The sequence below is a fragment of the Amphibalanus amphitrite genome, unplaced genomic scaffold, assembly GCF_019059575.1.
Source record: "Amphibalanus amphitrite isolate SeventyFive unplaced genomic scaffold, NRLGWU_Aamphi_draft 001183F_arrow, whole genome shotgun sequence".
Taxonomy (NCBI): Eukaryota; Metazoa; Arthropoda; class Thecostraca; order Balanomorpha; family Balanidae; genus Amphibalanus; species Amphibalanus amphitrite.
The window spans coordinates 140,181-154,998 of record NW_024882677.1 but is presented as its reverse complement, the minus strand read 5'-3'; the positions used below and the strand labels follow the sequence as shown (position 1 = coordinate 154,998).

Sequence of the window (14,818 nt, the reverse complement as noted above, 5' to 3'; positions counted from 1 at the left end):
CGTCCTTAGGTCTCTGTTCACCGTGCATCCCTCGACTATTCGGCGCCCTTCTGGCCTCTCAGCGCCCCTGAACCACATATAGCGTTTTCAATCACTCGGCACCCTTTTACGAGAATGGCGCCCTTTTCATGATCTCAAGGCGCCCTCGTAACCATCTGGCGCCCCCACGTCCCCACCAACGTAGCACTAATGACTGTGCGGCGCCCTTCTGGCCTCTTAGCGCCCCCGGACCACATAGCGTTTTCAATCACTCGGCGCCCTCCTAAGAGAATGGCGCCCTTTTCATCGTCTCACGGCGCCCTCGTAAGTCGTAACCGTCCGGCGCCTCCACATTTGGTGCCCCTCCTACTGGATGGCGCCTCTCTACATATTTTTTACGTCCTTCCGGTCAGTTTCCACTTTTAAGCGTGTATTTGCTTAGTCAGACACGTCACTTGAAGCGCCATTCGGCTAGCAATGTTATCGAATTCGGTGTTAATTTAGGCTCCCACATAAAAAATATCTATCGCGCCCCAAAACGGTCTGGCGCCGGGCGCCCCTAGAGCTGGGCACCCACAATCATTTTAGGAAAATTACACCCCTGCCCGTATGTGTGGTTAACTTTAAGCTGATCTTCAAGTACCTATGTGTTTGTCTCTTCCTTATTGTCGTTTGATAAATTCCATTTATCCTACATGTATAATTCCCAAGAAGCCATCGCAGTACTAATCAGTGGCGAATCCCAGGGTGGAGGTCACATGTGTCATGACTTAGGGCCTGGGGTCACCACATGCCTGCCAGGAGCACCACAGGCCTGACAGCCGACAGGGGCACCACAGGCCCGTCAGGGGTGCCAAAGGCCTAGCAGGGGCACCACAGGCCTGTCAGGAGCACCATCGGCCTAGCAAAAGCACTACAGGTCTTCCAGGGGCACCACAGACCTGCCAGGGGCACCAGAGGCCTGTCAGGGACACTATCGGCTTCGCAGGGGAACCACCGGCTTCGCAAGGGCACCATGGGCCTGTCAAGGGCACCACAAGCCTGTCGTTGGCAATTTAGGATTGTCAGAGGCACCACAAACCTGTCAAGGGCACCTACGTTCTAACAGGGGCACCACAAACCTGCCAAGGCCCAGGGACACCACAGGCCTAGCAAGGACACCACAGGCCTGTCAGGGGCACCACGGGCCTGTCAGGGCCCATGGGCACCTAAGTCATGTCAGGGCCCACCGTAGGCTTGTCAGGGGGCAGGGTAGGTAGGTACCACAGTCTTTCCAGGGGCACCAGCGGCTTAGCAGGGGCACCAGTCATCACATGACTAGGTAACCAAAAATAAAGAAAAAAAAAACTGAAAATAGGGCACCACCAAAATTAAGTGGCCGAAATCCGTTGAGGTTTTAATTTTGGGCGTAGGTAGGGGCACCACTTCGATTCATGAACCTCCCCTTAGAGTTTTCCCGAATCCGCCCCTGGTACTAATACATCAAATTTAAGGGGGGCACCTTGCTATTGGTGCCCCCCTTGCAGAATTCAAGGGGGGGCACGGTGCCCCGGTGCCCCCCCCGTTCCGCCGCCTATGACTCTGTGTGCGAATTGGCCTGACAGGTAGTGCTGATTCTGCACACGTGTAACCCTCCCTCACGCTCTGCGGTTGACTGACACCAGCCTATAGATGTCGCTCTCGTCGCTTTGTTGATGTGCGCCGCCCTTCCCGGGCCTTCCAGCCTTGACTGCGGTGGAGAACTGCGACAAACCCAGTTCGAGATGGATGGTGGCCTCTGTAGTCCTGTGTTTCTGTGATCGTATCATAAATGGTGCTGCCTCCCAACCTTCTAACCACTAATCTTCTGCACTCTTCTAATCAATTCTAACTGTTAAACAAATCCTATCCTCACCTTTAGCCCTATGCAGCGCCATTTATTGATTCACGTTTCACTCAATCTCCCGATGCTGATCTCAAATGCTTCTTTCGTTGATGATTAAATATAAGTACCACCGGTGGACTCCGGGGGAAACAACAACAACAACAAACAACCTCTTCTTTTTGTATTTTGCACGTGCAGTGGGGGTCACTCACATAGATCAAGAGTATCCGACCTTTGGTAGAAGGGATGCAGCTACCCTATACAAATTACCGCAAGACAATCGCTCAAGCCGCTGCTGAGATATGGGCCTCTCAAAATCACTACTTTTGCAAAACTGCTTGAACACCCTTCACTTTTCACGTAGCACGTGCCACGACGGTCACTGAGATGTATCAGAAGTAGTCAATTAACCCTCGCCGGCCGAGGGGGGGGGCGGGTGCCGCCCCCCCATAGGGTTTTTTCGTGATAGCTCCAAACACGCTGGCGATAGAGAGCTGAAACTTGGCATACCTGACCTTTGATCCAAGCCGGATCTTTTGACACCAACCGCATTTTTGGGTCAGGTCAGGTCACTGACCTATGACGTCATAAGTGAACCTCTGCACGGTCTTCAGATGTCGCAACTTCGTAACGCCCTCACTGCCAGAGGAGATGTCACAGGGAAATGAAACTTGCAGGATCTAGTATCCATTATGAGTCCCACAACTTGTATATCTCGGATTTTTCCTAAAGGTCATATGAGGTCAGGTCATTTTCGTGACCTCACCATTATAAGTCAATGGGGAAAAATGAAAACTGCTATTCTGGCGCCGGAAACGATCTCCAACTATCTCAAGCACACAGAATCGTGATTTGATGCACTCCTTGCAAGGTTAGATGCGTCACTTTTGCAATATTGACCTTGCGTGACGTCATTTATGACGTCATCAAGGTCATATTAGTTTTTCGTCAATAACTCTTGATCAAATTGAGCTAGCGAGTCGGGAAAGCCACCAATGGACTCAGGAAGGCCTGCCGAATCGAATGATATGCGACATGACCTCTTTCGACCAATTTCGTGACCTGGGGGTGCTGACCTGACCTTGACCTGAGGTCAACACCCCAAGTTGACCTGACCCGGACAAAAAGTATATCATTCGACGCGCCTGAGCTAGGCGAACACGATGCTGCCAAAATCGGCGCTCTGCGACCGTTTTTTGCGAAGTGATTCCCCAAAAACTGAACCGTACCTTGGGGCACTTGACCTGACCTCAGAGGTCACCGGTTGACCTAGGACCTTAAAACCGGGTACCAATCTCTGCGTCTCGTAACGGCGCACACGCTCGTTTTTTCCGCGACGCGCTAGCTCCACCAGGGGCGAAACGGCGAGGGGGGGGGGTCGTACCCGCCCCCCTCGGCCGGCGCGTATGTAGAAAACCAATAGGTCCGGCGAGGGTTAAGGGGTAGAAGGGATGGAGCTACCCAGCAAAAAAGACCGCAGGCCAATCGATCCAGCGGTTGCTGAGATATAGAGGATTCTTCATGGCTCCGAGTGGAAGATAAGGATATCTTTTCCAAGCGGGTTACTGAAAAACCGAGCGACGAAGGAGCGAGGTTTTTCTGTAACACGCGTGGAAAAGATATGCGATCTTCCACGAGTGAGCCATGAGGAATCCTATATCTTTCTATGTTGAGGTTTATTCTTAATTAATAAGATATTATATTGAAATGCAATCATCTATGTAAAAATAGATTCAGAGTAGTTTGTTCTTATTTCTTCGATCTGTTCTGTTCGATTGATATTCGATTGTTCGCCTCGCTCAGGCGCGTCGAATGATATACTTTTTGTCCGGGTCAGGTCAACTTGGGGTGTTGACCTCAGGTCAAGGTCAGGTCAGCACCCCCAGGTCACGAAATTGGTCGAAAGAGGTCATGTCGCATATCATTCGATTCGGCAGGCCTTCCTGAGTCCATTGGTGGCTTTCCCGACTCGCTAGCTCAATTTGATCAAGAGTTATTGACGAAAAACTAATATGACCTTGATGACGTCATAAATGACGTCACGCAAGGTCAATATTGCAAAAGTGACGCATCTAACCTTGCAAGGAGTGCATCAAATCACGATTCTGTGTGCTTGAGATAGTTGGAGATCGTTTCCGGCGCCAGAATAGCAGTTTTCATTTTTCCCCATTGACTTATAATGGTTAGGTCACGAAAATGACCTGACCTCATATGACCTTTAGGAAAAATCCGAGATATACAAGTTGTGGGACTCATAATGGATACTAGATCCTGCAAGTTTCATTTCCCTGTGACATCTCCTCTGGCAGTGAGGGCGTTACGAAGTTGCGACATCTGAAGACCGTGCAGAGGTTCACTTATGACGTCATAGGTCAGTGACCTGACCTGACCCAAAAATGCGGTTGGTGTCAAAAGATCCAGCTTGGATCAAAGGTCAGGTATGCCAAGTTTCAGCTCTCTATCGCCAGCGTGTTCGGAGCTATCACGAAAAAACCCTATGGGGGGGGGGGGGCGGCACCCGCCCCCCTCGGCCGGCGAGGGTTAATTGACTATTTCTGATACATCTCAGTGACCGTCGTGGCACGTGCCACGTAAAAAGTGAAGGGTGTTCAAGCAGTTTTGCAAAAGTAGTGATTTTGAGAGGCCCATATCTCAGCAGCGGCTTGAGCGATTGTCTTGCGGTAATTTGTATAGGGTAGCTGCATCCCTTCTACCATCCTTCTACCAAAGGTCGGATACTCTTGATCTATGTGAGTGACCCCCACTGCACGTGCAAAATACAAAAAGAAGAGGTGCCAAATTTGTTCCCATTTCAATAAATCGGTAATTACTGGGGCGATTACGCTGAAACTTGGCATACAGGTAGGCACCCACCAGGCAATGCATTCCCATGTGTTGCGGTTAGGGTGCTACTGCACGTGCGCACGTGCAGGGGGTGTTTCCAGATCTCAAGAACGACTGGGCCGATTGCGCTCAAATTTGGTACACGGTTGGGGACTGGTTAGTAGGGTGCCGTGCAAAAGTCATTTTGGACCCCGTTTGCACGTGCGCACGTGCAGGATGCCGCTTCCAGATCTCAGAAACGGCTGGGCCGATTGCGTTCAAATTTGGCACACCGCTAGCGACCGGTTAGAAGGGTGCTTTGCACAAGCCCGTTGGAAGTACCCTCTCACCCTTCCGCACGTGCAGGGCTCACTATCTCGCTCGCTCGTTCTTCGCCCAAAAGGCGTTCTACTGGTTATTGCATCCATGCACTTGAGTTCTGGGGTCCAACTGTCCTATATTTCGAAATCCCGGTCAACCATCAAAACATCGGTATTGATCGCGTGAGGATGATGCGAGGGAGCTCCACATTTCACAACAACATGTTACGAAGGCACCAAAACTACTTCCTAAATGTTCATATGGTTGCTAAATTCGAATTCAGCTAAAAAAAACTGGCCTAGAAACATGTAAAACTCGAAAAAAGTGAACCGAGGTCATCAAAGGTCAATGACTTGACCTGACCTTCAGGTTACCTTGACAAACACCCTAATGCATGGGGGCAACATCATATCGCATGTTTGAATGCTTAAAACCACGAAAAGACTGCAAACGCGCGGCTAATGCGAGCCGACATAGCCTAATCGCGATTTCGGCCAAACATGGTCTCGAAAAGTACGTCACAGGTCAAAGGTTATTTGGGTCAGGGTCATTACATTTTAACCCGCGCCCTGATGGGGTCTGCCGAGCAACGCGGTCCTGTGGGGGGGGGGCCATTTTGGCCCCCCACTAAGATCTCGAGAACCACGCAACATAGCGACAAGCGGTAAACGGCGTTGCATAGCCCCAACGGGGAACTACCTTGTGACCCAATTTCATTAACCTCGGTCAAACCGATGACGTCACAGGTCAGGTCAAAGGCCGAATTTTCACCGTTTACAGGCATTTCAAGAAATGCGTTGTAAAATCGAGTGAAATGCATTTCATTGAAAATCATCGATGGGGAAATGTTCTTCACACACATATTTTGCTATTTGAGGTCACTGATACCAGGTCAGGTCACAGAGGTCAGGTCACTGGGGAATCACAATATGAAAGTGTCGTGTGATGCATGTTTTATGGTCCATTTTATATGACAAATGCGATTATGTGAGTCAGGCAGACTTTTGGGCCAGCTTAGGTCACGTTTTGGTCAAGGTCAGGTCAAGGTCAGGTCAAGGTCAGGTCAAGGTCAGGTCAAGGTCAGGTCAAGGTCAGGTCAAATTAGGTCAAATTTCAAAGTTGATATTTTTGCATAAAATGGGTATCGATTCGATGCAGCTCGTCACGGGAAGTTCAATGGTGGTCTCTGTTTTGCGCTACGAGGTCTAAAATTGCTAAAAATTGAGTTCAAAAATTTGGCGTCATCAATTTTTAAGTTTTTTCGCTATAACTTGGCCAAAAAAAGAGGTATTGATCTCAAATTTGGTATGTATATCGAAGAGCGCAGGGACTATCACATATATTCCGGTTTTTTCGAAATTCGAAAAAAAAGTTTGGAAATTTTTTGAGTTTTTTTTCTAAAAAAATCATTTTTTTTTATTTTTGGGGTCAAAATCCAAAAATATCGAAAATCCGAGATGGCAGTTTTATAGCGCCGTCTCTTCTCTACACAACCACATAAAGAACTTTAAAATTGCTTGTTAACTGTAGAATTGGTGAGCGTTTTAACCCTCGCCCTGGCAGGGGGGGGGGGGGTCGATGCGTTCCCCCCCCCTAAGGTATTTCGAAGATAGCGTAACGGCTGCGCGCAGCGCCGCAAAATTTGGCACAGCCTATGGGGCAACCTTTTTACATATGACCTGAACATTTCAGGTCCGAGTGACATAGGGTCAGGTCACCAGGTCAGAAAAACCGGTACAAGGTCATGGTCAAATTTCAATTTTCTTTTTGCACCTGTCCAACTCACAGTTTTGGACTGATTTCCTTCACACTTTCAGGATAAGCTAAGTTCACCGAGTTTTATAACATATAGTTCGGGTTTTTTGAGGTCACTGACCTGAGGTCAGTTAGAGGTCATTACGTCGTAATGTTAAGCCTATGGGAAAATACTAAATTCGGAAAATACTGGAGATATTTACTTCGTTCCATCACTTTTGTGCATTGAAACCACAGTACTTAACAGCAGGTCACTTGGTGCTTCTTTGTTTGGTGTACTTATCCATGGGTCAGGTCAAATGAGGTCAACTGAGGTCAAATGATGTTTTTGCCAATAACTTGGCACATAATGACGCTAGAGCTTAAAAAAATGGTATCATTGTGTTCCTGGTGATCAGCCGAATCGAATGCTATGCGATATGATGCAATTTGGTTAATTTGAACTTATTTTATAAACTTAAGTTTACTTAAAATTTAAGAAAAACTTTAAGTACACTAAAGCAAGCCAAAAAGTATATCATTCGACGCGCCTTGACGTGCTGAGTTCACTGGTGCTTTTCTTTTTGCTCTATCTTAATTAGATCAAAAGTTATAAGCGGAAAACTTTTGACCTGTTTTTAGCGAAATTTTTACATTTATACCCCCCAAAACCCCCCTAAATATTGACCTAGAGCAACCAAATTTGCACAGGGGCGAGAACTCCAGGGGGCCCACCTACCTACCAAATGTAGTGTTTCTAGGTGCCATAGGAGCCAATCGCGAGGGGGGGGTCGCATCGATCCCCCCCTGCCAGGCCGTGTTATGAAAAATGCCCTGCCAGGGCGAGGGTTAAGATGTCATGTTTTTTGCTCATTTTTACTCGAACATGACCTCAGTTTGACCTCAATAACTCCTGACCTGAGGTGACCTGTGACTTGAAATTTTGTATGAAGGTGTCAAATTGATGCCCGGTAAGGTACCCAAAATTTGGCGGCGCTGCGCGCCGCCGTTTTCTCGCTATTTAAGAAAAACCACAGGGGGGGGGGGGCAAAATGGCCCCCATCAGGGCGCGGGTTAACCCTCGCCCGCACATGGTGGGATGGTTGCCCCCCCCCCCCCCCAGGTAGTCTTTCTGCTCTGCACTCAACATTTTTAAAGCTAGAAGGCTGATTTTTCGTATAGCTGCTCCTCTATCCTTTCTTGATGTCCACTAAAAATTTCAGGTTTCTGTGACTTTTGGTTTCGGAGATATGACCTTGTTTTTCAGGTCATGTCATGACCCAAATGGCCAATTCTCGACATCTTGCGTTGGCTATGGGCCTTGTGAGCTTTTGACACATTGATTTCGGCCTTTTTTACCAGTCTTACCTCCCACCTATCATGGAACATGTTGTTCGACGATGTACAGATGTCAAGGTCAAGGTCAAGGTTAACCTAGGTCATCTAAGATAATTGCGTTTTAGGCAAGCGGAATTTACTTTTTGTGAAGTTTTTTGACTGCATTTTTGGTAAAAGCTTCTCAGATCATAATTTCATGTAATATGGACACATAAACAATCGGTGCACACATCAGTATACACACAGACACACACAGACATACAAACACATATAATTGACCTTGACCTAACTTGACCTGAAATGACCTCAGCAGCAAAAACCTGGTCGGGTAGTGTGAGAAAGAGGTTCTAGCTGGCTTGGCACCAGAAAACGGCATCGTCATCGGTATATGATAAGCAGCGCACTTGATATCAAACGGTGACCCAAAACAGCAACATTTTTTAGTTTGACCTGACCTGGAAGGTCAATGACTGACCTGAGAAGGTTAAACTGGGTATCAGTGGATTTGTCTCTTCCCAAAGAATCTTTTTGGTCTTTACCGCTAAGCTCTATCTCCAACAGGAACGAAATGGCGCGGGGGGGTGGCACCCCCCCCCCCCATGTGCGTTATAGGATGGGAAAATGGCATGTGCGGGCGAGGGTTAAGGGTATGTGTAAAATTGAATAACGCGAGGGCTACTGAAAGTGTCGTCGCTATCGGCCGCTTTTTACGCGAGTTATTTGCGAAAAAAAACTTAGTTGGGGGTTGCATCAACCCCCCCCCCTGTGCCGGGGAGGGTTAAGGCTTATCTTATGTTAACCCTCGCCCGCACATGGGAGGGGATTAGTTCCCCCCAGATAGTTTTTCTGTTCTGCACTCAACATGTTTAGAGCTAGATGCCTGATTTTTCGTGTAGCTGCTCTTCTGTCCTTTCTTGATGTCCACTGAAAATATCAGGTTTCTGTGGTTCTTGGTGTCGGATTAATGACCTTGTTCTTCAGGTCATGTCATGACCCAAATGACAAATACCCAATATCTTGCGTTGGCTATGGGTATTGTGAGCTTTTGACACCTTGATTTCGGCCTTTTTTGCCAGTCTTACCTCCTTCTTATCATGGAACATGTTGTTCTACGATATACAGATGTCAAGGTCAGGGTCAAGGTCAATCTAGGTCATCTAAAAACATTGCGTTTAAGGCAAGCTAAATTCACTTTTCGTAAAGTTTCTTTGACTTTTTTCGGTTAGAGCCTCTCATTTCATGATTTCATGTAATATGGACACATAACCAATCGGTGCACACATCAGTATACACACAGACACACACAGACATACAAACACATATCATTGACCTTGACCTAACTTAACCTGAAATGACCTCAGCAGCAAAAACCTGGTCGGATAGTGTGACAAAGAGGTTCTAGCTGGCTTGGCACCATAATACGGCATCGTCATCAGTAGGTATATGATGAGCAGCGCACTTGACATTCCAACGGTGACCCAAAAGAGCAACATTTTTTAGTTTAACTTGACCTGGATGGTAAATGACTGACCTGAGAAGTTAAAACTGGGTATCATTGGATTTGTCTCTTCCCAAAGAATCTTCTTGGTCTTACTGCGAAACTCTATCTCCAATAACAAAAACGAAATGGCGCGGGGAGGGGGGGGGGGTGTCAACCCCCCATGTGCGTTCTAGGATGGGAAAATGGCGGTGCGGGCGAGGGTTAACCTTCCAGGCGGTGGGGGGCATTTTTTGCCCCCCCCCCCCCTTTAGTTTTTTTGATATATCTCGTGAACCGCTGCGCCGATCGTCACCAAACTTTCAGTACCTTCCCGGGAGTAGGGGAGAGTGGGGATAACTGGGACGCGGGAGAAGTGGGACACCTTCAATATCTTAGTGACCGATTGAACAAACAATTTTGTTTTTGCATATTTTCTCATGAATTTAGTCGGGGCACGTCTCAGCCAAGCGGTTTCCTTTTCCGGTTGCCTGTCTCTGAGATATTGAGTTAGGGTCTAAAATGTGATTTTTGGCATTTTACTCAAATTCAATTTGCCGCTTATTCAGCGATGTGAAATGTTCAGGCCGTTCACCTTTGGATATCAGTGAAGTCATCTTAATTGTGCAGAAACACTTTTTTATGTATCAGTTATACTTTTTGTGTGGGAGAGCAGCTGAAATAAAAATGACGACTTGGGGAGAGCTGGGACAACGTGCCTAAACCATGTCCCAGTTATCCCGCATGCAAATGCATGAGAATTTTTCCAGGATACTCAGTGCTGTCAGTGTAATTCAAAAAAGATAATCGAGGTGATTTCTTTAGGTGTCAACTTTAAAAACACCTTCTTCTTCGTGATGGGTCATCAAATTTTTATTGTATTCCATTTAAATCACATTTCTCGACCAGTCCCAGTTCTCCCCATCATCTGTCCCACTTCTCCTGGACGTGTCCCAGTTCACCCCATTGTCAACCTTTCCTAAAATTTAAATTTGAGAAGTAACACGTGAACAAACACGCATAAAAACAGAAAGAATGAAGAAGTATAAACCGTTTACCAGTAAATGCAATCAATTTGCTTAACCAGCGCACCGACGGGGGGGGGGCGGATATCCGCCCCCCTTGAGGTTTTTCGCAAATAGCGGGAAAACCGCGGCGCGTAGCGACGCGAAATTTTGTACGACTATTCCCTCATCAATTTTACACATGGTGGGCAAGTTTGAACCTCCTACCTTTTAAGGTCAGGTCACCAGGTCACTTTGAATGACCCAACCTCAAGTCACTTTTTTGCAACTTTGTTACCGTGCCAGAGCTACAGTAGATGTCGGAGGCCTTTGAAAGTCGCAGCATGTTATAAGGTCATTAGTAGCTACAATTTGTTTATCTCGGAATTTTGATATCGGTGACCTAAGGTCAGGTCAATTTCGCGACCTCCCCATTATAAGTCAATGGGGGAAAAATCAACTCCCTATTTTTACCACTAAAACGGGTCGGAATGGCCCCATATACCATACATGACTTCATATACGATCAACCTTTACTACGTTGAGGTCTGTTTTGCTGTTGGGCAGCTGTGAGGTCATATGACGTCATCAAAGGTCACCAAAGGTTTTTGGCCAATAACTCCGTACAGGAACAAGATACAGCCGCGTGGATGGTCTCATTGTGTTCAGCTCGTCAAGACGCATCGAATGATATACATGATGACCTCGAGGTCACGTGACCTGAGGTCAACCTTTGACCTTGACCTTTCGAGGTCAACATATATATCATTCGATGCGGATTGACGAGAGGAGAGGATCACGATGGTGCCCTTAGTTTGCTCCTATCTTGACTAATTCGAAAGTTATTCGAGAAAAACTCTCCATATCTAGCGCCGCCATTTTGAATTTTTCGACCCCTGTGACGTCATCTTTGACCTGACCTGAAAATGACCTTTGTAAAAATTGTAGATCTTGACCGTGCATATCCGATGCCGTTTACCGCTTGTCGCTATCTTGCTTCGTTCTCGAGATCTCAGGGGGGGGGGGGCGGTCATCCGCCCCCCCCGTCGGTGCGAAGCTGGCGCAGACCCCCGTCGGTGCGCGGGTTAAATCTTTAATATTCTATTTTTTACGATTTTTCAAAGTTGACGTCAAAATATTGTCCCACTCCTCTCCAGTCTCCCCTAGCTAGCGCACATGGTGATTAAATTTTTTCCAAAGATTATGATAAGTTGGCCGCTAATGACGTCAGAGTGACGTCATTTTTGCCATTTTCGACCCAAAAAAAGGTTTCGCGGGAAGAGCTGTCAGGCCTACAGCTTTAGAGATACAGAAAAATGTTCAAGACATAAAAAGTGTGGAATCAAGAGGACTACAAAACTACTACTTCGGTTTTTCAATTTTTTTTAGATTTTGACCCCCAAAAATCAAAAGAATAGATTTTTTGAAAATAATAGCCGAAAAATCCAAAGTTTTTTGAATTTCGAAAAACTGGAATATATGTGATAGTCCCTACCGCCTTATATCTACATACCAAATTTGAGATCTATACCTCCTTTTTTGGCCAAGTTATAGCGAAAAAACTGTTCAAAATTGATGACGTCAAATTTTCAAACTCAATTTTTAGCAATTCTAGACCTTGTAGCGCAAAACAAAGACCACCATTAGACTCCCCGTGACAAGCTGCATCGAATCGATGCCCATTTTATGCAAAAATATCAAATTTAAAATTTAACTTTTTTAACCTGACCTTGACCTGACCTCCACCAGAAACTGACCTAAACCGTACCTGATGGTCTTGTAACCAATACCATTGAGTTGGAAATGAAAAACTGGCCATAAAACATGCATCGCACAACCTTAGTAAAGTTGGGTTAATGTGGTGACCCTTGGTGACCTTTGGTGACCTGACCTGTGACCTGACCTGGTATGACCATTGACCAGTGACCTCTAATAGCAACATATGTACTAGACAACTGACGCCTTATCGCTGATTTTCGACAAAATGCGTTTTACTCGGTGTTATAGCGCTTTCCCTAGAAGCCCCGTGAACGGTGAAACATTTTATCTTTGACCTGACCTGTGACGTCATCGGTGACCCCGAGGTCAATGAAATTGGGTTTCCTTCGACAAATTTGACAGGGCTATCGAACGCCGTTTGAATTTTCCGGATCCGTCTAGTAGTTTTGGAGATACGAGGGGGGGGGGGCAAAAAAATGCACCCCCACCGCGCTGAAGGTTGCTGGGAGGCCCACCGCCTGCCGGGTTAAGGTGGGAGAGTTCCTTTAAGCGTAATGTGTGGATCACATAGGACAAAGAGTGTTGTGTTGCAGTGTATCACATTTGGTAGATTTGTACTGCCCTTTATGCCTTAGTAGACCGGCCGCTACTGGATAGCTAAGTTACTAACTGGGCCTTTTGTGTCACAAATTATTGCCCAAAACAAACTCAGCACGTTTCTTCTTCAGTTCATAGGGACATCAAGCCATCGAACATTTTGCTGGTTAAGAACAAGAGAGGTGAAACCGTGGCTAAACTCGCCGACTTTGGCGTATCCAAGGACCTGACAACGAGCAAATGGACAATGTCTGGTACCGTCGGCACTCAAGGATGGATGGCTCCGGAGGTGATTGCGGACGAGCAGGAAACTGTAAGTACCCATACACTGAGAGAGAAAATTATCAGGGGTATACCAGCCCTCGACACTTACAAGGGTTTGACCAGGTCGATACCAGGGGTCAGACTAAGTGACCCTCTGGTACCACTTTAGTTTCTGCTAGTAAAAGTTACCATCCCCACCTGGTAAAAGCTGACACTAAGGGGTTACCAGGGGTCACGCTGTCAGTGGCCTTAGTAACGGTTTAGTCAATTCGTTTCGGGAGCAATGCCATCTGGCGGCAAGGTACACAGCCCGGCCGGCGCAGTTTGCCGCTAGAGGGCAGGACGTTAACGTCGGTAACATACGAATTTAAGTCAAGCTCAATAAATTTAACAAGAGTGATTACAAAGCCACAATTATAGCAGGAAATGTTGGCGAAAGTCTTAAGAAACCCGACTCAGTCATTTGAGTTTACCTTTCGGTCAGCATTAAGCCCTAGTGGCTAGTAATCGATACCGTGCGAAACTTACAAGCGAATTGCGTTACGTAATGTTTTATATAAGTGGCCACCAGTACTACTGCATGCAGGTCACAAATTAACCCTCGCCCTGGCAGGGCATTTTTCATAACACGGCCTGGCAGGGGGGGTCAATGCGACCCCCCTCGTGATTAGCTCCTATGGCACCTAGAAACACCAAATTTGGTAGGTAGGTGAACCCTCTGGAGTTCTCGCCCCTGTGCAAATTTGGTTGCTCTAGGTCAATATTTAGGGGGGTTTTGAGGGGTATAAATGTAAAAATTTCGCTAAAAACAGGTCAAAAGTTTTTCGCTTATAACTTTTGATTTAATTAACCCGCGCCCCACTGGGGTCTGCGTATAACACGCCCTACTGGGGGGGGGGGGGGCTATTCATAGCCCCCCTCCAAACTCCAAAACTACTGGGCCGATCGTCAAAATTCAAACGGCGTCTGATAGCCCCGGAAAAAAACTGTCGAGCGAAACCTAACTTCATTGACCTCGAGGTCACCGATGACGTCACAGGTCAGGTCAAAGTAAAAATTATTAGCATTTTGGCTTGTTCACGTTTTGGGCCCTGGCCGCCGTCTTACAAGTCAGATCAGGCTCATTTTTGGATCACACACTCGGGAACAGATGCTCTAGTTACCCTGAGGGTACCAAACTTGTACTTTGATTTTCAGGTCAAGGTCAGGTCATCACAGGTCACGAAAATATTATATCATGCGTCGGTCGCGTGACACATGTTTTATGGTCCATTTAGGTCAGAGATTTCGAATTTGATGTCGTCTGTGTCATTCGAGGTCATTTTTAGTCGAATTTAGCTTATGTTTCAGGTCACTTTCAGGTCAAAAAAGGTCAAATTTTGAAGTTATAATTTTTCAACAAAAAAGTTGTCTATTGGATGCAGTTTACGCTCAGGAACATGATGGTGCTATTTATATTGGCGTACGATGTCAAATACGTGGTGAAAAATTGATTTGAAAAATTAATAATTGTGATTTTTTTGCAATAATGCGTAAAACTTGGCAATTTGTTAAGATATTTAGCTAAAACTTGCTAGAGTTAGTCATAATAAGGCGTTCTATCACATATATTCCGTTTTTTTCGAAAAGTTAAAAACTTTTTGAAAAAATGTAAAAATATAAATTTTGGATTTTATTATATTAAATTTTCCAAATTTT

At 46.3% G+C, this 14,818-nt stretch overlaps 1 protein-coding gene across 1 annotated transcript in view; it reads left to right on the top strand.

Moving 5' to 3' along the window:
- LOC122370902 (serine/threonine-protein kinase/endoribonuclease IRE1-like) overlaps positions 1 to 14,818 on the top strand; it is a 134,472-nt gene that overhangs the window by 25,015 nt on the left and 94,639 nt on the right. The window contains exon 5 of the mRNA XM_043346853.1: positions 12,988 to 13,169. Coding sequence (XP_043202788.1) covers positions 12,988 to 13,169 — 182 coding nt within the window. The remainder of the gene's footprint in view (positions 1 to 12,987; positions 13,170 to 14,818) is intronic.